The sequence below is a fragment of the Muntiacus reevesi genome, chromosome 3 (genome assembly GCF_963930625.1).
Source record: "Muntiacus reevesi chromosome 3, mMunRee1.1, whole genome shotgun sequence".
In the NCBI taxonomy this organism is placed as follows: Eukaryota; Metazoa; Chordata; class Mammalia; order Artiodactyla; family Cervidae; genus Muntiacus; species Muntiacus reevesi.
In genome coordinates, this window is record NC_089251.1 from 135,165,011 (window position 1) to 135,188,297 (window position 23,287).

General features: G+C 36.6%; 1 protein-coding gene across 2 annotated transcripts in view; it reads left to right on the top strand.

Annotated features, from left to right (window-relative positions):
- The window catches only part of IKZF2 (IKAROS family zinc finger 2), a 173,451-nt gene that overhangs the window by 111,552 nt on the left and 38,612 nt on the right, over nucleotides 1-23,287 (top strand). For both annotated transcript variants that reach the window (XM_065930644.1, XM_065930642.1), the window contains one exon: nucleotides 4,515-4,682. In XM_065930644.1, the coding sequence (XP_065786716.1) occupies nucleotides 4,515-4,682 (168 nt within the window). The remainder of the gene's footprint in view (nucleotides 1-4,514; nucleotides 4,683-23,287) is intronic.

Here is a 23,287-nt window from a genome sequence, read left to right on the forward strand (position 1 = left end):
TTTTTAATATTAATAAATATTTATTATTAGAGTATTGGGAAATTTTTACACTTTTCTCAGATCTGGGTGGTTTTTTGTTAAAAGTTACTAACAATTCATGGAGGTGCTTGGGCTACCTGCCACACATTGTTAACCATGAAATTGTGATGTGTCTTTAAATGAGCCATTTTTATGTGTATTTCTGATGACCCAGTTTATGTGTCTTAGTGGGTCATGACATTTTCAATTCCATTTTAGCACTGTGAGAATAGAAAGTCTATTTGTGTTTCTTTAGATTGGCAAAAAATGAAGTTGAAATATAGACATTAAGCAAATGTTTCCTCCTTAATTTGATGAACTATCTTCATTTTAGAACTTCCCCCTTTCACCAACTATTTATAGCTTGCTAGTATAAAAGAAACTGTCTTCAATCCTTAAATCCCTTTGAGAAACATAGGCTTCTGTGTTTTTAACTCACAGAATGTCTAATATAAAAGTGATAGTGGAAAAAATACACAATCACCCAATTTATTCAAATGACATGGAGTATCAGCTCTAATTCACTTCTTTTTCTTCCTCTTTCATGCTCTACTAAAGTGTCAATTCATGGCTTGGTGTTACCTCTTTGGTATTGCTACTTTAGTAGGTAATCAGGTAATATTGTCATCGGATACTCCAGGCACTCTTCACTGGGAATGAAGTGAGAAGAAAAGAAGTAGGGGTAGTAAATCAATTCATGCATGAACACAAATTGATACAAACACTGTAAATATAGAATATTCTTAATTTTGCCTCTCTTTGAGGTAGAGTACTCTCATCTTTGTAACTTAAGTTTTCAACACCATATTTTGTCCATTGCAGCTTTGTGGAACCATTCTCTTACTCCAAGGCCCTCTCTACACATAGTTGAGATTTTTCGTATTTGTAGGTGGTGGTTCCAGCCAACACAGGCATACCCTCTGCCTTTGATTCACCAAAGTAAACTGATGCATGTATATTTGCATTTCAATTGAATAAACTCAGATCTAGAAATGTGTTTATGAAAATACATAAAATATTGAAATATAATTTATTCCATTATAAGAATAGTAGATAACTTCATTCAATGAATAAAAATGGTCCTTGAGTAGATGAATAGATTGATTTTAAAAAAAGAAACAGATTTAGGACGGAAATGAACAACAATGTGGCTGCATGACTACATCTTAATTGTTCTCCTGAATCCAGAGTTCTTAATCCAGACTTCGGTGCCCACCCATTGGAAGATTATCACAGATACAATAGCCTACCTAATGTTTTTGAGTTGAATTTACTCTATGGTGTTAATGATGTGTTTAGTAAGTTTGTAAATTTCTCCTGAAAGTTGTTTTTGTTTACTTGTGAAGAATGTGATTAATATATATATATTTTAGACAATATGTAATGTTTAATATATATTTAAACCAACTTGAAAAGGACCAACTGATTCAGTCTATGTATTAAAAGAAAATCAAATTATTAAAAAATAACTGAGATGTATTGTTTCAAGTTATATACACAATACAGTTAGTCAACTGAACCTTTCAGTTAATTATAAGATAATTTTACACATAAGATGTAAGCCAGGAAAATCATTATTTCTCAAAGCTTCATTTGCTTGAAATCAAAGTGCATTATTGCCATAGTCTCTTTCCTCTTACCAAAAATGGGCTCATGGCCATTACCTTCCTCATGCCTCTTTCTTCCCTTCCCATGGCCATGGGAACAGAATTAGCAAACGCCTGCTCACTAAGACTTACTCAGCAACAGGACAATGTTTCTGGCTATAATTAGACATTTCTCCTACCCCTTTAAGATGATCACATAAATACAGAAATAATTCTTATTAAAAATATTTGAGGATATCTGGAGTATTTTGTAAATGTAACAACTAAATTACCCTGTCATTAGTCTCATAATTAAGTGAATTAACAGTTATTTTTAAAAAGTGATCCTTACTGTTATTTTTCAGATTAGCATTATTTTGAATGATGAATTCAGTAACCTAAATTAGGAATTTTAAAATATTTCAACTCAAAGATTGTAGGAGGCTTAAATAAAATCAAATTTAGTATTCTACCAGGAGTATCTTCCCAAGGCAAATGTGATTTCAGATATTTTTGTTCAAAATATTAATTTGTTTTAAAGTTATTGAGCACTAATTTGTTATTGCCTGGGAAACCTTAGATTTCAAAAGTTAAATCAAATATATTTATTAAAATATGTAATTTGCATTTGCTATTTTTTTACTCTCTAAAAAGTTAATCTCAATAATAAAATCCTCTTTCCTTTGAACTCCGTGGGAGAAGGTGAGGGTGGGATGTTTCAAAAGAACAGAATGTATATTATCTATGGTGAATCAGATCACTAGCCCAGGTGGGATGCATGAGACGAGTGCTCGGGCCTGGTGCACTGGGAGGACCCAGAGGAGTCCGGTGGAGAGGGAGGTGGGAGGGGGGATCGGGATGGGGAATATGTGTAACTCAATGGCTGATTCGTGTCAATGTATGACAAAACCCACTGAAATGTTGTGAAGTAATTGGCCTCCAACTAATAAAATAAAATTAAAAAAAAATAAATAAATAAAAAATAAATAAAAACTAAAAAAAAAATAAATAAATAAATAAAATCCTCTTTCCTTCTTATTACTAATTCCATGACATGAGTGGGGAGTAGAATATTCTGATTTTAAAAACCTTTAGGCTGTTATTCCATTGAAAAAAGTCAAAGAATTAAGTTTTGTCTGTGTGTATAAAATTTTAAAAAAAATTTACCAAAATTAGATTTATGTTTAAACTTTAATTATTTTATAAGATATCATATGAAAGGTTTTAGGTTAAATGTCTCCATTTTAACCTGTATTTAGTGCTAATTTTTCAGTTTTACCAAATGAATCAAAGAAATTAAACTAGATAAAATTTAAGGTAGCTTTAACATTGTGGATAATTCTTTTTCAACCATCAATATAGGGACTTTTTGTAAACTTACATCATAAGATGTCCAAAGAAAAAACCTAAAATTTTGCTACCCACACACACATAGGTTACTTTTTTTTTTTTAATATATCTCATTACATTCCAAAATGAGCAAGAATTACAGAATTTAAGATACATCTGATCTGTCAGTTTTTCTTTAGGCTTTATAATCTATATGATAGAATGCAGTGGGAACTGCTAGAAGGTGACCATAGTTTATTTTATTTATCCCTCCTAACTTTCTTTAATAAAAAGAATCATTGAGTTTGTATTATTTGAAAGTCCTCCCCCAAATATATTGTAGTTTCATTATTCGCGGTTATTATGAATGTTTCAGCTAGGGATAAGAAACTTGACAATTCAGTGTAAAATTTTTTGAGAACTATTAAAATTATAGTCATTATCTAACCTCAAGTATAGACATGGTCTAGTTCAACCAAAAGGGAATTGTTTTTTAATTTAATTCTTATTCTAGTGTTGAATTTTAACATATTTGTGTTATTTATATATTTATAATTTTATGTTTATCTTAAGATAGACATATTTAAAGGGAGTAGTTCATGATGGTTTGGTGATGTTATTAGTTTGATCCTACTTGCCAGTTTCACACCCTCACCAAAGTATATGTTTTTACCTTTGATGACTCCGTTGACAGTCAGTTGATGGCTATTGGTTGACAGACAACCAATAATTCTGGCTTAAACAATTTTAGAGCAATATCAGTAATAATAGAAAATGTTCCCATCAAATAAATTATTTTCACAAGAAAAAGAGAATATATGTACGGGAAATATCTGGACGAATAATTTTCTTTGGATTTTTTCTGATTCTATTAGGAAATTTTGCCACAGGTTTTATTGTTAGTGACTGGGTAAATCGATAGACCTAAGCTCTATTTTGAGATTTTTGTGGTAATGAGCTTTGTAACCCAGTTCATTCATTGAATCTCTTTGGCCCCCTGATAAGAAAATGATCAACTAGAGCGTTAGACTATAGGTCCTTTTCAGCTCAAAGTTTCTTTTTTTTTTTTTAAAGAGATAATAACATGGTACAATAAAGAGAGCAAGATTTTGCAGTCAGATTGACCAAGAGTCATGATCAACTCCAGTACTTATTATCTGTGGCTATAATCAGATGCTTTGATATTTGAACTTCCATTTGTTTATTTGTAAATTGAAGTTATTAATGCAAAATTAGTAATGCCATCCTGTGGTTTGAAATACTGTATGTAAAAAAACCTGTAACACCAGTTAATTGATGGCGCCTAGTGGTTCAACCAGGGGCCAATGTTCTGATCGTTGTTCTTTGCAGTCAGTGACAAGAATCTTGTAAAATTTATATGAAGAAAGGAAATGGCACTTGACCTAAAGTTTGAGACTTTGGTATTAGCAAAGCAAATTCGAGGAAGATAAAAGTTTAGAGGACATAGGAGGGAAATAGACATTCTCAGCACAGAAAACTAGCTCTGGTTAACATTGTAGATCCAATTAGTCACTGGCACATAACCTACTTGATCTTCCCCACCTCTTTACCCTTCTGCAGGTGAACGTCCCTTTCATTGTAACCAGTGTGGAGCTTCTTTTACTCAGAAGGGCAACCTTCTGAGACACATAAAGTTACACTCTGGAGAGAAGCCGTTCAAATGTCCTTTCTGTAGCTATGCCTGTAGAAGAAGGGACGCTCTCACAGGACACCTCAGGACCCACTCTGGTAAGTGCCGCCAGCTCTTTAAGACGAAAACTAAAATGTGGGAATTTAGAAGTATGCTATAGAATAATTCAAAGTAACTTATAGCTTTGGTACATAGCTGAGAATGAAGTAGATGATTTTTTTTTTTATACATTGAATAACTGACAGATTTTGCAGGATGCATTTGGCCCTTCTTTTTTAGATTTATAGACTTAGCAGAAAGGAGTACTGTCAACTGAAGAGTTTTAAGACATTGATGAAAACAGCTGTTACATAAATTTTCTATAATTTTTAAATTTTATAGTTGTTAGTGAAGTAATTGTGGTTAATCCAGAATAATGGAAAACCCAGTAAAAAAATATAGTTACATGTTGATGTTAGCATAGAGGAGAGGAAAGCTGTGATTTTTTTGACTGATAGAGTACCTGAGCTGGGACTTCAAGGGTTGTCAAATATAACTATTTTAAACTTGAAAATATTAGGTTCATTAGAAAATTGGCTGTGAGGGTATTTTATATTTCATTTTAACTCTCCTTGTTTCTTTAACTTTCAAACTATAGTCATTGGATGCTCTCTGAAACTTTTCTCTGCTTCATAAATCATCATTAGAAAAATCTAGACTGTTTGATTTTTTTAAATGCCAGAATATAGTACATAAAAGCAAAAGAATGATTAGAAATCTGAATGAATTTCATTTGACTTTTAGCATGAATTACCATAACCAAGAAGTTAAAGGTGGAAAATTAATATAGAATACTCTCATCAGTTTTATATGCTCCTTCTGTTCATAACGACATATTAAAATTTAATTTTAATATGAAGATATCATGAAAGTGATATTTTCATCTACATTGACAAATTGACAGAGTACTGTGGGTTGTGAGGCAATGCTTGTATTATCTTTCTTTACATTTTTCCTGTTAATCCTTAAGGCTTTACCCAGTTTTTTTAACATGAATGTGAAATATGTAAAACTATTCTAGACATTAACTCGATTAAAAAATAAAATTGATGAAATATTAAAATATTTTAAGTATATGCTTTATACTCTTCCCTGACTTAAGGCAGTTTCCAACCATGACATGTTATGTTTTATTTAGAAATTATGCTGTGAAAATTATATATTAAAGTGGTATTGTTTTATTATAAGAAGTATTCTTTACTGAAAGATACTTTTAAGACCTGACAGTTATTTCCTTTAGCTGGCCATGAGCTCTGGCTTATTAAAGCATTAGTCAGTTAACTAAGGATTATATTAATACAAAACATAGCTTTCCATGGGAATGAAGTTGAGGCAAAAATATAGCTGTAAGCATGTATTTCACTCTTTACAAAATTTACAAAATTGTGTTGTTTTAAGTATCATGGTTTGATGTATACATTTACTCTACCTGGTGATTGCTAGATTGCTTCTAGAAGGTTCATTGTCTGGTGACACCTCCAGAAGGCACTTAACCTTCATCTCAATTTCTATTTCCTTGATTTCTTTTTTGCCCTTTTAAGACGTTTATCCCTGTGGGTAGTGTCTAAGAAGTCAAGACACCTTGGTTTTTGTCTTTGACTGAGCTGGGCAGCTATACTCAGTTTCTTTACACATATTAGGCATGGCTCATCTAGGGTCTCCTATTTGATGTCTAGTGGAGTGAGGGGAGGGAAAGATGGTGTCAGAAGTAAGCCCGTTACATTGGCTTTGGCATGGCCAGACACCATAATTTATGTGGTTCAATATAATTATAAAGTTTATGTGCATAGAGCAAAGCTGTTTCTAAGAAACTGTAATTTTTTATTTTTGGCTGTTCTGTATGGCTTGCAAGATCTTAGTTCCTGTACCAGGGATCAAACCTGTGACCCTGCAGTGAAAACATGGAGCCCTAACCACTTCACAGCTAGGGCATTCCCTATGAAACTGTAAATTTTGTAAATAAATTCTTTGCTACTTTGAGGTTCAAAAAAAAGATATAAGTGTCTATAATTGCCATTATGATTTTGCAGTTTGGTATACTAAGTTATGGCTTTTGCAGATATATAAATAGATATGCTCAAATTGCCTAATAAGGGGAGTTTAACAGAGAGATGAAAGGGACAAATGGGTGTCAGCCACCTACTGCTTCATTAAGGTGTGATATCAGCTCAGACATACTTTGAATTTGAAATACTAGCCATCACCAGTGCTGTTCATAATAGATGAAGCATAAAACATAGCTGCCAAAGTCCGTGCTTCTCTAACTGATCAGAAAGGTCAAGTTGGCCATTATACCTTTCTTCGTCCACTGCTGATTCCATCTTCCCCTTACTTTCACCCTTTTTTTAGCACCTGGGCTGTCCAAGGTTCTTTGATGGGTGATCCACAGCCTAATTCCTAAATGTTATGATTATTTGGGGACCTTTTCTTCCTTGGATTACTATAGCTTTTCAATAACCAGAATTACTGGACAAGTTTTTGTTAGAGATGTCCCAATAAATGTGCTGAGCTTCTAACTTACTTGTCCTTGCGCATATTATATAGCAACAACCCCAAATCATTTTGGTAATCTGGAAAATTTACCAGCTAATAGCCTACTTTACTTCTCTTTCTGTTAATTCAGCAGCTTGAAATGCCCCATATAGGCAGGGAGGAGTCTCAGCTTTCAATAAAATAGTAACAGAACTCTGATCCCTGGTGGAAACTTTTGGGCATTGAGATCTCCAAAACCAGCAATCCTAAGGTTTCAGCACAGGAAGCAAAAACCCTTGAAATGGGTTATTTGTGTATTGTGGCCACTACTACCTCTTTGTAATCAAACTTATGCTCTGTGGCAATGGGGGTGATAGATGACTTTAGGCATTTATCATATCCTGTAGAACATACTCAAACTTCTCCTAGCTAGCAGTCATACATAAACCATGCCACTGTGGGCCAGTATACTCCATTTGGCCAAATGATTCTGGATAATGTGGCATGAGATATGGCTAGTGAAATCTGGAAATGGTTTGGGACCATTGCTATATTTCCTTTGCCTTGAAAAGAATTTCCTGCTTAAAGTTAATATTTTAAGTAGTACTGTAGTGGTTGCTAAAGGCATTCTGTTACATCCAGGTGAGGAGGAGCATACAAAAGCACCGAAGGAAGGTGGGGGGGGTAAATCTATATCCTGAATATGTATCAATTCCTATGAGAATAAATTTCTCCCTCCTTCAGGTGGAAAGAAGTTCATTGTAATCCGCCAGTCAGTAATCGACAGTTGATCCCCTTGGAGAACAGTGCCATATCAGGGTCCCAGCATTGGAAAGTGGTGGGTCAGCAGTTGTGGCAGTTAAATTAGTCACAGAGTGGGGGAAATCTATGTTGTCAAAGTCTGTAGAGTTTCCATCATTGCCCCTCTTTTCACTTTGTACGTGGGCCACTTAAGCAGGCACTAGGGTAGCTAGGTAAAGAATCTGATACCCATCGTATAGATTATCTGATTGTTTTGAGTCACCCATCACATAATCTTTTCCAGACTACTCAGAGCCTCCTCCACAATGGATGCCCTCTGGAGGGAATTCATGTAAGATACCACATTGTCACACTTTGTACCAGTTCTGAGAGGCACATATGCATAACTCTCCCCCAGACCTTCTATCTCCAATCTTCCAGTCTTGTTTTTCCAAGTGCTTAACCATATGGCCATGCCATCTATCATTTCCTCATCTATCTTTTCTTACATGCAAACTGTACAGCTGGAGGGGTTATCTTTTCACCACTAGGATTTAGAGGGAGCCCTCTTCATTGGGCTTCTAGTACAATAGTTGCAGCTAGCACCAAATGCCATGCAGTCCATTCACAGGTTGGTTCATGCAGTTTTATCCTATGTTAATTGGTCATTGAGAAGACCCCATGAGGCCAGATTGTGAGAGATTGTGAAGCCATAGTGGCAGGTATCAGAGACACGTGAGCTACTTGCTCATGAATTATATTCTTGGGCTTCCCAGACCTGTGTGGTCCATTTCATTTAATAATGAAATGCTTTTGTGCACACCTTATTTTGTATATTGAATCAGATTAACATATAGTTCATTTTGTATAGTTTGAGCCACACAGTCATTTGGAGTTTCATGTCCTAATACTCAGTCTTAACAGGAGTCCAATAGCAAATTAGGAGGCACTTTTCAAATGGCAGATCATTATTGAGACGATCACATATATTTCCTCCATTGGGGATCTACACTCCGATCCTGCAGCAGCAATTACATCACACACCATCTTTGCTTGACACATGCATTTCCAAAAACTGTGGTATTGCTGGATCCTAGAGCCAGAGGTCTACATGGCAGCTTTCATTGCAGCAGAGGTATACTGCAGTCCCAGTACACCTTTCTTGCCCCAGTCCACTCTCAAGGTTGACAGCCTTGTGGATTATCGAATACGTGCATCAGAGCGGAATACCCAAACATAGTATATCTTGTTTCTGAAATTCAAAGAGGGGGCACCACATTTTTTGCCTCCTTTTTCATGATAAAAGGTACAAGGTTCAGAAACTTATCATTTACTGTAGAGGCTCTGTTTCCACGTGCCTGCATTGCTGGGCCCCTAAAATTTCACCAGTGCTGCAGGTGTCTAAACTTTTCATAGAGATCACCTCCTATCCTCTGGCATATATCTTAATGAGACATTTTAGTGTTTACTACTTCCTGCTCACCAAATCCAATTAGTATAATACCATGAAGGTAATGCCCTAGGTAGGTGTTATGTGAGATGTCAAGATGAACAAGATTTCTTTGCCCTATATTATGGCAAAGAGAGGAGAGTTGACCTAGCCTTAGGGTAAGATGGTGAAAGTATGTTGTCCCTGCATTGTAAAGGCAAACTGCTTCTGATTATCTTTATTGATAAGGAATTACTTTTAAAAGAAATTAAGCTGGTAGTTCCATACATGGTGTCAGGGGCTATGTTAATATACTCCAGCAAAGATAATATAGCTAAAACTGCTTCTGTATTTGCCATGCTAGTGTAACTGAATCTTCATTCATCCATGGAACCATCTAGGTCTTGCATTAGCCTGACAAACAGTTTAAATGGGTTTGTAGTAGGAATGACCACCCCAGCATCTTTCAATTTTAGTTTACTGTCTTGGAAGAAGTGACAGTTCTAGGGCTGTGGTCTCCAGTTTGATAGCCACTAGCCATCTGTGGCTATTACGCACCGATACACATGGGCTTTCCTGTGGCCCAGTGGTAAAGAATCCGCCTGCAATATAGGAGACACAGGTTCAATCCCTGGGTTGGGAAGATCCCCTGGAGGAGGAAATGGCAACCCCTGTCCAGTATCCTTGCCAGGAAAATCCCATGGACAGAGGAGCCTGGTGGGCTACAGTCCATAATGTCACAGAGAGTCCAATATGACTAAGAGGCTGAGCACACACATATGGTTAGTACCATATGTTGAAATGGTATTTATTAAATATATTATGAAAATTAATTCCACCTTTTAAAAATGTGGCTATTAGAAAATTTTAAATTATATATGTGATTCATTTTGCATTAGACAACACTGTTCTTGTCTTTTTATAATAGCCCTCCTACCCTGGATCAGGGAACCGATGTAAGGATTCTTTCCATTACTGAGTGCACTTATTCCTATGGTACTGTTAGATGGGCTCGGGTGAAGTCTCCATATATATCTTGGCCTCCATAAGCTCCCACTTATGGGACTGGGGGCCACAGTCATATTTTGGTTTCCAGGGATTAATGGCAATTCAGAGCTAATATAATACAACTGCCTTATAACCTGTGGAAGGATTTGTTATTATCCTTCTTCCAGTCCACAGTCACTGTCATAAATGGCCACAGGTGGTTCTGAAATGGCAATGAGGAAAATTCATAGCATACAGCTATGGCCAGGTTTCATGGACTCTGTCTCCACCTAAAATTATGTGACTCTGGATATGTGAATATACTTAGGTCTAGGCAGTGGATAAGAGATCATGAATCCCACTATGGTGACTGAAGTTGGATTTTTGCGCACAAGACCTAGCGTGTTTCTGTCCATGTAAGACAGCTAGCAGCTTGGTATTCTAAGTGTCTTTTTCATTCTTGGGGAATCTGAAACCCATTAGCCATTTCCCTAGAACCCTGTGGCACAAAACACATTGATTTTCACCCCAACCCGTGGCTTGTTAAGGTAACCTCACCTTCCTGAAATTAATTTCTACCACATAGCTTCTGCCATCTAGATCACAATAGATACCTTTAAATTAAGAAGCTCAGATCTGTTTGCAACATCTTATCATTGTTCTCTCCAGCCTAGAGAAGACAGTTACCAGGAAGCTTCTCAAGCATGCTGGTTATTTCCTCACCAGTGTAATTCTTTGGTGAAGGAGGTATCCCACTGGCTCTTGTGGGGTATTGTTATTTATAATAGATCCTTTGAAATATTCTTATTTTCTTGAGATTTTGGAATTTTACTTTGCTATGCCAAGAACATTCTGCCATTTCAACTTTTTTACTGTGTGAGCTATCAGAATCAAAGGTTCAATTAACCAGTCACTCCCACCTGCTCAAGACAATAAAATACTAAATCTCAGATGAATGTTCCTATAGATAAATTGGCCTGATCTAACATTGTAGTTCACCTTCTTGATTTAAAATCCTTAGAATCAATCCATTCTCTTACATGCTAACTGGACTATTATTGATAAAAATTGGTAAAGATTTGCAGTTATTTCAGTGTATAAGGTTGTCACCTCCTAGATATCCCTTGACTTTGGCTATATTAGGATCTAACTTGTCATGAGCCTGGGGATTGTGAATGGTAATAGAAATGAGTTCTGAAAAGAACTGCCATTCTCTGAACCAATTGGAAGTCTTCTTACTATATGAGAATGCTGATTTATGTGAGTGTCGGTTTCCTTGAATGGAATGGGAAGGGGTGAAGACAAATGTGTCTTCTGGCAAGTCAGTTTCTGTAGGGTTTTAGGAGTTCAGCATTCTGAGCCTCAGTATTTCATCACCTGGTATCAGCACGTGTTTCACTTTCCCCATCATTACCCCATTCAAGAACTAACGGTGGGCCTGTCTGGTGGTCCAGTGGTGAGGAATCTGCCTGCCAGTGCAGGAGTCACCGGTTTGATCCCTGTTCTGGGAAGATCTCACGTGCCCTGGAGCAACATAGCCTGTGTGCCATAACTACTGAGCCCACATGCCCCAGAGCCAGTGCTCAGCCACAAGCGAAGCCACCACAAGGAGAAGCCCATGCACTGGAGCTAGAGAGTAGCCCCAGTTGCCACAACTAGAGAAGAGCAATGAAAATCCAGCACAGACAGTAAGTTTGAAAATAAATAAAGTTATTAAAAATAGATTTAGAAAAAGACCTAATGGTATTGGTTTTGCCCATTGCATTCAGTACGGCAATCCCATCACCCTTCAAATCAAATTCTGGAGTTGATCTTCAGCCTTATTTACCTGAGCCTTAAGTAAATAAGGAGTATTTTAAAGATAACAGAGAATTTTACTGTTTCAACTCCATTCGAACTTGAACATTCAGGACCTTCAATTTGTTCTTTCTCCTTCATATAATCCTCTGGGGTAACAGAAGTAGCCATATAACACTATAGTCTTCACACAGACACCTCTGCTGTCCTTTTAGCAAATAAAGACCTCAGCTCCAAAAGTCTTCCTTTCATCTGCACTTTGTTCTATGATACCATCAGTGATAATCTGAGCAATCAAGTTGCCAGCACATGCATAGAATTACTTGGATTTCACTAACTTCCTGTTAGGTGGCCCTCCTGTTCTCTTCAAGCATGAGAAACTCATTGCCAAAATGCCTTGTGGACTGTCTAAGGCCTTGGGCCACTCTTGCTACCAATAACTAGCATCAGGGCCTTGAGAGGAAAGCAATTAAACACTCAAATGGAGAAAATGCAGGAGACATTGACAAAGCACTTAAATTTACAGGAGAATGAGTAGACATAAAAGAAACCAACAAGGAACAGTTGAAATACTCTAAGGCTGCCATTAGGAATGGCACTAGCAATTAGGAATATTAGGAGGCCATTAGCAATCTCATGTCTAAAGTGTGTGTTGTGTGTATGTGTGTTTCCACTCTGTCTTGTCCGACTCTTTGTGACTTCATGGACTGAGTCCTGCCAGGCTCCTCTGTCCATAGAACTTTACAGGCAAGAATACTGGAGTGGGTTGCCATTTCCTCCTCCAGGAGATCTTCCCGACATCTCCTGTTGGGAAGGAGATGTATCCACAATACAGGGATTGAACCCACATGTACTGTGTCTCCTTCCTTAACAGGCAGATTCTTTACCAACTGCACCACCTGGAAGAGGTCACTGAAATTAGGAGAGGTAGGAGATGGTTTCGAAACTGACCTTCAGTGGAGGAATACACCCCTACTAACCTGTGACTGAGGAGTAAACAGCTTGGCCTCACTCTTTCCATCTCTGCTCTTTGGCTGATGTATGTTAGTCGCCCAGTCGTGTCTGACTCTTTGCTACCCCATGGTCTATAGCCCACAGGCTCCTCTGTCCGTGGGATTCTATAGGCAAGAATACTGCAGTGGGTTGCCATTTCCTTCTCCAGAGGATCTTCCGGACCCTGTGATTGAACCTTATGTCTCCTGCATTGGCAGGCGGCTTCTTTACTGTTTCTTTTGCTAATACCTTATGTTAGAGGAGCATGACCAGAAGCCAGGGGACAAACGAGCCATTGAATGAAGCTGATAGAAATTAGGTTTTTGCAGAGGCAGAGCAGAAAAAGGTGAAAAATGGCTAAGGAGGTAAAAGAGAATATGTCACAGATAAGCTAAATATAAGAACTAGTGCTTAAACTTACTAGTATAGGGTATTAAGTGTAATGTAATGATTTTAATTTGAATTTCAGTTTTTTATGAATAATATTATTAGTACAGTGTAACTTACTTTCTCCTCCTCCATACCAATCCTTACTTTGGGTAATGAGTGCTCATTGTTTTATTTTCTTTAGTTACTGCTGCGTTCTAGGGTATTTATATTGCATGTTTGTTTCCTTTGTTTTAGGTTAGAACATTTTCCTTCCAGTAGATTGGTTAATAATGAGGTTGGTTTTGATGTGCACTTACATATTTCTATGACGTTTTATATGTCATAGAGAAATATGAGAAAACACTTAGAAAAATATCTGGGGTATAGTATCAGTATCATTTCAGTCACTCAGTCATGTCCGACTCTTTCCGACCCCATGGACTGCAGCATGCCAGGCTTCCCCTTCCATCACCAACTCCCGGAGCTTACTTGAATTCATGTTCATTGATATGGTGATGCCAGCCAACCATTTCATCCTCTGTTGTCCCCTTCTCCCCCTGCCTTCAATCATTCCCAGCATCAGGGTCTTTCCAAATGAGTCAGTTCTTTGCTTCAGGTGGTCAAAGTATTGCCGTTTTGGCTTCAGCATTAGTCCTTTCAATGAATATTCAGGACTAATTTTCCTTTAGGATGGATACATCCAATATAGTATACATTCAATAAATGTTAGCTCTTTTCTTTCTTCCTCTTTTTTTTTTTTAAAGCCCTATAAGGTCCCATGCAAGCTAAAAGTTTCTATTTGGAATTTTCTTGCATACTCTAGAGACAGGGTCCCCAACCTCCGTGATCTAATGCCTGATGATCTTAATAATAATAGAAATAAATTGCACAACAAGTGTTAACATGCTTGAATCTTCCTGAAACCATACCCCCACCCCCGGTTTGTAAAAAAAAGTGTCTTCCATAAAACCAATCTCTGCAAAAAGGTTGGGGACCACTGCTCTAGAGGGACAAGGCAGTGTTTGATTTTGATTGTATAATCCTAATAGTTAGGCTATGACAGGTCATGTCTGGAATTTCTTGAACTCTCTATAGCCTTGTACAAGGCAAATCCTATAGATTATTCGTTTAATTAAATCTTTTACCTGACAGAGCAAAACCAGGTAGTTTATCAATTAAAAACAGTAAATCTAGCAATATTGGAAACTTTCAATAGAAAGGCCAAGTCCTTTCCTTTCAGTGAGGAATTTGGTTTTGAAATTCCATGTAGTTTATCTGACCTAAACCACACTCATAGCACATCTCTAATTCCATCTTCAGTTTCTTTAAAAACGAAGATCTTGTGAAACAATCAGACTTCTATTAAATTTATCAGATTTTTGTCACTAATTTTTAAGATTTCCTCTGCCTTCCTCCAATTTATCAGCATTATTTTCAACTCATTTTTATTGAATCTTTCCAGAGTGGTAAAATTAGCTTTTATAGAAATAACTTTCTTTCTGTACTTACTTGATTAGAATATGTGTATTTGGTTAATTTCTTTAATTATAGTAATAGGTACAGCTGGCATAAATAAATTTGGATGGAATCATAACGGACTCAGTGTAAGTATCCAGTTCAACCACCAGAAGCATCTATGTGGGCATCCCAAAGAGCAGCCTGTGAGCACCAGCATTTCAGTGTTTTTCAAAGGATTGGAGAGGCAGAAAAGCTTCTTGTTAATATTATTCCTAGTTTACAGGTGAGGAGACTGAGGCACAGAGAAGTCACACAGGCAGAGCCTGGATTCAAACCAAGACAGTCAAACTCCAAAATCTGTGCTCCATGCTATGGAATAAATGATACAACCCCATATGTTTATTTTATCCTCTGTCTTGCTAAACTCTGGGCTTCCCTTGTGGCTCAGCTGGTAAAGAATTCGCCTGCAATGCAGGAGACCTGGGTTCGATCCCTGGGTTGGGAAGATCCCCTGGACAAGGGAAAGGCTACCCACTCCAGTATTCTGGCCTGGAGAATTCCATGGACTCATATAGTCCATGGGGTCGCAAAGAGTTGGATGCAACTGAACGACTTTCACTCACTCACTCACTGCTGAACTCTATAAAATTAACTCCAAGTGATAAATTGAATACTATCTGGAAGTCAAAACATCTGGGTTTAAGAACAGGCTCGTTGCAAATTAGCTGTGTGACTTTGTCACATCACTTAATTTAATCTTTAATCTCCCTGTGCCGCTCATATTATATAATCCGTTATCTTTTCTCCTGGGGTTTTGCTGCTCATTAGTCACTGAGACCAAACTTTACAGAGTAAAAGAGTATTCACCACTCCCAGCTTATTTTTTTGTTTGTTTGTTTGCTATTGTTTGTTTTAACTTTCAAAATAGATTTGTGTAAAATGGAAGAGGTCTTAAAAGATTTTCAGATGACCTGCATAGGACCAGCATCACTTCTCTGCAACAATCTGCTAACATAAATCTCAGAGAAAACCTTGATATAGAGTTTCTGATTTTGCATTCTAATTCCAGATATAGTTTGTTCACATAAAGTGCATTTCTTTTTAAAGAATATTTTTGAAAAAGCCCTCTCTGTGTTGCTGAATACCAGTACAAGTGTAAAACAGTGTTGAATTTTCCCTCCTTCTCTTTTACCAGTTAGTACCTGAATGAAAATTTTCTCACTGGAATGAAAGATGGGCTTAAGTGTACAAAGCCCTGATTAGTTGATTTGATTGCTTGTTTTAAATTTTGATTACAGTCATTGATAACTTTTTAATTTTGAAAGGATGCCCAATTTTATAAACGATGAATAAATCTGGGCTCCTTAAAGAGCACAAATATTTTGGTAGTATTTTCCAGTATTTGACATGGAAAAGTTTGTTTTCTAACAATAGTTTTTAATCAGTATAATATTATTTCTGGAAATAGATTGACATGACCATCTTTTCTCAGGAGTAGATAATTCCTGTTAAAAACTCCTAGATTTTATTCCCAACTTCTTAAGATAATAATGGGAGAAATCAGAACTTTTCTTGTATTTGTTATGGCAGTGCTATATTTCATTTCTACAATATTGTCCATTCAAGGGGGAAAAAGTGAAATAATGCAATCTAAGTTTTGTCTGTACAACAATCGTCAGTGTTTATTTCTTTGTTTTTTAAAACTATTTTCATTTATTATGGTGTAGAGCTATTCTACTGGTCTTGATACTGGGTATTTCACTAGAATTGCTTTATTTTTTGGCAGTATGTTGGCGAAATATAAACTTTACCCACTAACCTTAGATTTACCACACAAATTACCTACTTTTCTTTACGTAAGTTTATAACCTAGTATTTCTGTCAGTTTTTAGTGACAAATCAGAGAATCAGTGCTCCTGCTACAAAAAATTATTTTATTAGTTTCGTCTGTTAGATTTTTAGTTTAACAAGTGATTATAGTACTTTCGTTCTTAGAAATTTGATTAGTGTGCTTCATACATTATATATTACTTCTTTTAATTGTCTTTATTTACTCAGTACACTGGGGAAATAGTGTTTCAATTAAGCCCTGGATCCCTATTAATCAAAACAATACTTACCATACTTATTTTTTAAATAAAGGAGGAATGAAAGGTGCATATATTTTCCTAATTAGGAAATATAATAGCACTTCAGGTATATTTCTCATGTACATTAATACAGTGCTCAAATTAAATATTTAAAGCATAATAGAAGAGTATGTGTTTTTAATGTATGGAAACTTATGTAATATATATGCTTTATAAATTCCTTTGTATAAATTGTAAAGAGAAAAAAGTAATTAAGAATGCCTTTTTCACGGTCTCAAATGTTTTTTTGCCATATCTAAAATTTAGTTTTGGCCATGGAATTGTACTGGGCTTTATTGTTGTTTAGTCGCTAAGTCACATCCGACTCTTTTGCAAGCCCATGGTCTGTAGCCTGCCAGACTTCTCTGTCCAAAGGATTTCTAAGACAAGAATACTTCTTCAGGGGATCTTCCTGACCCAGGGATCAGACCCAGGTCTCCTGCATTGGCAGGTAGATTCTTTCGCACTGAGCCACCAGGAAAGCCTGTACTACACTTACATTCTTACTAAAAAAAAAAAAAAAAAAAAATTGCTAAAAAGGGAATCTTTTCATTTGAAAATGAAAAATCCTAATATCCCAAGGAAGCATATTCATTGTCTCTTGTTCCTTGTTTATTGTAACCTTAAAGTATTGTTCAGAGATATATAAATAAAATATCCTCGAGTAAGCAGAGAAGTGTAGGATTTTTTTTCTGATTTTAGCTTTCAATTAAATTAGCTTTCAATTAAATCAGTATTTATTATACAATTACTTGAATATATCACCTAAAAATAGACACTTTGTAAAGTTAGTTTATGTGGTATATCTATAGCATATAACCCTAGAGTAAGAGCTATTTGAGGAAGCTTCCAGCATCACAATCTTTTGACTTAGGATCATTTGGTCTTCCCAGGTAGTGATCGTGGTTAGGAATCCGCCTGCCAATGCGGGAGACACAGGAGATGCGGGTTCGATCCAGTGTCACAGTCTTTTGACCTAGGATCAAAAGCCTACATTATTCTGTACAGATGCCTACTTTATTTCCAAAACACCTCAGTTATGTTGATTTTCACAACACAGTTTTGTAATCTATTCAATGTTTGACAAATTTTGCTTAAGAAGTTTGTTCTTTATATCTGATTGTCAGGTTAAAGCTATTTTGTCCTATAAAAAGCAACTGGACCAGATGTAACATATAAGAATCCATCTGTTAAAACAATAACAGCCATCATTTTTAGTTGTTTTAGATAAGGACTGTTTCCCTGCTTTTGAATATATTTGGATATTCACATTTCAGTTCAGTTCAGTCGCTCAGACGTGTCCGACTCTTTGCAACCCCGTGAACCGCAGCACGCCAGGCCACCCTGTCCATCACCAACTCCTGGAGTCCACCCAAACCCATGTCCATTGTGTCAGTGATGCCATCCTACCATCTCATCCTCTGTCGTCCCCTTCTCCTCCTGCCCTCAATCTTTCCCAGCATCAGGGTCTTTTCAAATGTTAGTACAATGTTAAACCAACTGGCAGGCATTTTTAAGGTATAAACTACATGCTGTCAGAGAAGCTGGTAAGAATATATAGTTTTCTCATTCTCTTCAAGTTTCTTGAAAAAGTTCAAAAGTGGCATCTGGCTGGGTTTGAGATAGTGCTAACCTTTGACCATATTGTTAAACAAGTGAATGTCAAATGCTGTAGTTTTGTGTTCTCATACGGGACAATCTGTTAATTTGCCATGAGAGTGATTATGCCCTCAGATATACTATCATTCCTTATTAAGGGACTATCACATCATTTCCTTAAATTCCTGGCTGATCAGGAATTCCATAAACTGATTGTCCTCCAAAGCAGTGGCATTTATAATCACTATCTCCTGAAATACACCCTTTCCTTCTTATATATATATATATATATATATACTTTTTTAAGTTATCTTCCCCTTTTGTCTCCCCTCTGCCTTCCACTCTGTTTTTCTAATAGATTTTCCCCCTAATCCTTCAATGTTTACTTCAATATTATCCCACTTTATTTTTTGAGGTAAACAAGTATATAATTAAGTACTTTAAGTTTCTGTTACATATGAACTGCTTTTTACAACATGGATTTGCTACACGTTATAGACCTTTAGATATTAATAGGACTGATTATTTTGTTAAAGAAGGATTTTAAATGTCTGAAAGTTGGGTATGTGGCCAAAAAACTATCATTATCAGTTATTTCCATATTGACATTATTTTAAAACCAGATCACCATGACTTTTCTACCAGATTTGCTAAAGAGATCCATTTAAAAAATTCTAAGCCAATGACCAGTATACCGATAAGACATATTGGATTTAATTTTGCTGGTTATAGAAATTGAGTCTAGTGCAGCTCATTCATAGTAGTGGTGGTGCATAAAGTGTAGTATAATTTGTACTGCAGACTTCCCTTGAGAAGAAACTGTTTTCACCTGATTGTAGACCTGGCACCTGGCCCACTTTCTGGGTGATCTCCCAAGTGTGAACTTTCCCCACCCTCTACCCCTCCTTTCCTTCCTGGAGGTGGTTGATAGAGGAGGATTACGTTGATAATTACACAAGCAGTGTCGGTTGCACACTTGATTTGCATAACTGTGCTCTGCTGATTTCACCCATCAAGTCCTGACACTTCGCCTGTGGAGCCTCTCTGTATGCTTTGCAATAAACACTGAAGAGAGGGAATGGGACTAGTGTCTCCATTCCTGACTCAAACACACATGTGACACTCTGCCCATGGAGGAAGAAACCACTTTCAGTCAGGCCAGCTGCAGTGACAATTCATGTGACTTCTACCCAGAAGAACATATTTTCCTCCAAATAATCATTATATACTCTTCCTTATATGTTCCTTATAAAAGGAATTAAATTTTTGATAGCATTAAATTTTCAAGCAGCAGTATACACAACATGCTTCTTTAAATTTTAGACACTTATTCAGACAAAGAAGGAGAAATATTGTGTGATAGCCTTTATATGTGGAATCTAAAAAGAAATGATAGAAATGAACTTATTTACAAAACAGAAACAGGCTCACAGACTTAGAGAACTTATGGTTTCAGAGTGGGAGGAGGGTGGGGGCAAGGGATAGTTAGGGAGTTTGGGATCAATATATGTACACTACTGTATTTAAAATGGATAACCAACAAGGTCCTACTGTATAATACAGGGAACTCTGCTTAATGTTATGAGGCAGCTTGGATCGGAGGGGAGTTTGGGAGAGAACAGTACTTACATACATATGGCTGAGTCCCTTTGCTGCCCGCCTGAGACTCTGACAGCATTGTTAGTGGCTATTGTTTAGTTAACTAAATTATTTCTGACTCTTTTGCGACCCCATGGATTGTAGCCTGCCAGTCTCCTTTGTCCATGGGAGTTCCTCCAATATAAAATAAAAAGATTTTTTTAAAATCAGACACTTATTTCTAAAAGGAGTAATGGAAAAGTAGTCTTTCTTCTCTAGCACATTCTCACCTGATACAGCTCTCCATTTTGGCTCAACGACCAAGTGAGATTAGTTGACTGCTGGAACCTTGCCTCCTTACCTTTCTCTGTTCTCAGGAGTTCTAAAGAAGTAAACAGGAACCATGGACCTATTTCTCATTCTCAGTTTTCTGCAGACAGCTTTAATAATTCAGTTTTGCATCCTACTTGTTTGTTGCTGTGGACGGTGTGAGCTTGTGGCTATTTCATGTTATTCCTTGCACAGTGCTGAGTCTGCAGGCCTGGCATGTTTGGAACTCCATGGCAGAAATGTAAGGGCAGCATGCCAGCTTCTTTACTCACCCAGTGTCCAAAAAGGCACATCATACTGTTTTCTGTTTTGTTGAGGGTTTTTGTGTGTGTGTGTGTGTGTGTGTGTGTATGTGTGTGTGTGTGTAAGCTAACCTCCACCCTCTCCTTTTATTTTTCCTATTTGATCCATGCATGTGAGTCAAAGAAACTTGTTCATCCACAGCCTGTACTGTCTTGCCAAATCTTGTAAGAAAATTCCCAAATGGCAGATAACCATACAAATGAGGTAAATATTATAACCCAATATCATTTGTTATAAACATATATATTTAGGATATAATTAAATTTTTATTTAAGGTATCATAAATCATCTATCAACATGGTTTCTCTTTAAATTGTACAAAAATATGATGATAATACTCATATGATAAAAATGAAAGACCTTAAATTCTGCATCTTGAAAGACATCCCTGTATTCTCTTTTGCGTCTGTATCCCTTATACTGTATTGATTGAATGAATGAAAGAATCTACAGGTGCTTTTGGTTGAAAATTCTTACATTAAATAGGAAGTTAGTTTTTTTAAGATTACTAAAATCTTAAAAAGAGATCAGTTATGGTTATGTTTCCTAGCAGATGATAAATGTCAGGCTATTGTAAAAATTAAAGTTACCGGCTAATATTTAACAGGCTCTTATTTTGTGATAAGCACTCTTTTAAGGGCCTTATTTTACAGTTAAGTAGAGTCAGATTTAAAGAGAGAGATGCTAATATTGCCACAGTCTATAGTTTGGAATATTATGTGTATGATCCCTTATGTCAAGTTTTACCTTAGTAAGTTTATTATTCTTTTACATTACTTTTTAAATTTACATTTTGCCAACAATGTATTATTTGGATTAGATTTTTAATTTATTTTTAATTGGAGGATAGTTGCTTCTGTCATACCCCAACATGAATCAGCCATATGTACACCTATGTCCCCTCCCTCTTGAAACTCTCTCCCAATTCCCACCCCACCCCACCCCTCTAGGTTGTCACAGAGCCCTGGGTTTGAACTTCTTGCTTGGATTAGATTTTAAACATGTACACACAAGCACACAAAAATGCTCAACATAATAAAACTAAAGAAATGTATCATGCTTAAAGAAACAAAAGTGTCCCATAATGCTGGAGGACATATAAAACTTTAGAATAAAATAAATCTAAGAATAGAATAAGCTATCTATGTGAGAGTGCTTTTCAGAATTATGCTATGGTATAATAAAAATCTTACCATTATAACTACATATGCATATTTCACATGATTCCCAATATATTCAGGAAAAGCTCGAATATGAATTGTTTTGCCTGACTCCAGAATCCTTGCTCTCAGCCACCATACCCCTGTTTTTCAATCTATTCGTCATATAACAGCCAGACTGTTATTTTAAAACACAGTTTAAATCATGCTATTTCTCTGCTTAAAATCTTGTAAAGGCTTTGCATTGTTCTTATAATAAAATTAAGCTGTTAATCATGGCCAGTAGAAGTTCTGCCCACCTCTCCTGTTCGAGCATATACCACTCTACCCCTCATTCTGCATTCTTTGCTGCTGGAGGTTTCTTAATTTTTATCCTACTCTTGGGGTTTTCTGCCAATGACCCTAGATGTCTCTACCTTCAGCTCTTCCCCTAGTTCTTGGCATGGCTGCTTGTATCCTTCAGATATTTGCTTCACTTTTGTCTCCTTGGAGATAATGCCGTTCCATAAACACCCTATCTAAAGCATCCTCTTAGCTCCTCTCTGTCTTTCTGTCTTAGAGTCTTATAAAACTTGAATCAGAATCTATGGTTATCTTTTTTGTTTGTTTATGCCTACGTTACCTGTCTCCTTCCACTTAAATATAAGTTTCTGAGACTGTCTCTTCTGTCTTACTTATTAAGGTGTTCCCAGCTCCTTGAATGGTGTTTGGCAAAAAATACTTGTTGATTAATTGAATGATGAGGGCGTTATGGTATAATGTACCTACGCTAAAAAACTCTAATCAAAAGGAAAGGAAACACTGACCTATTCTAATTTCTATAGAGTCAGCTAATGCAGATTTTTCACACCTGTCAATTATACAGTATACATATATATGTATTTTTTTCTCATGAAGTTAGATGTAGCTCAGGAGTTCTCTTTTTTGCTCACTCCTGGATAATAAACATAACACACCTAAGTGATGGCCTCTCTCAGTTGAAAATCCTTGGTACCATGTGAAGAAATTTAAAAATGCTCTCCATCCATCCACCCTAAGTCACTTTAGTCATGTCCAACTCTTTGCACCCTGTGGTCCATAGCCCACAAGGCTCCTCTGTCCATGGGATTCTCCAGGCAAGAATACTGGATTGGGGTGCCATCTCCTACTCCAGGGGATCTCCCCGACTCAGGGATCAAACCTGTGTCTCTTGCATCTTCCACAATGACAGGTAGATTCTTTACCACTAGTGCCACCTGCGAAGCCCTTATTTATATGTCAGGCATTTTTTTAGGGGCTTGAGATACAACAGTGAAGAAAAAATATCTTGCCCTGTGAAA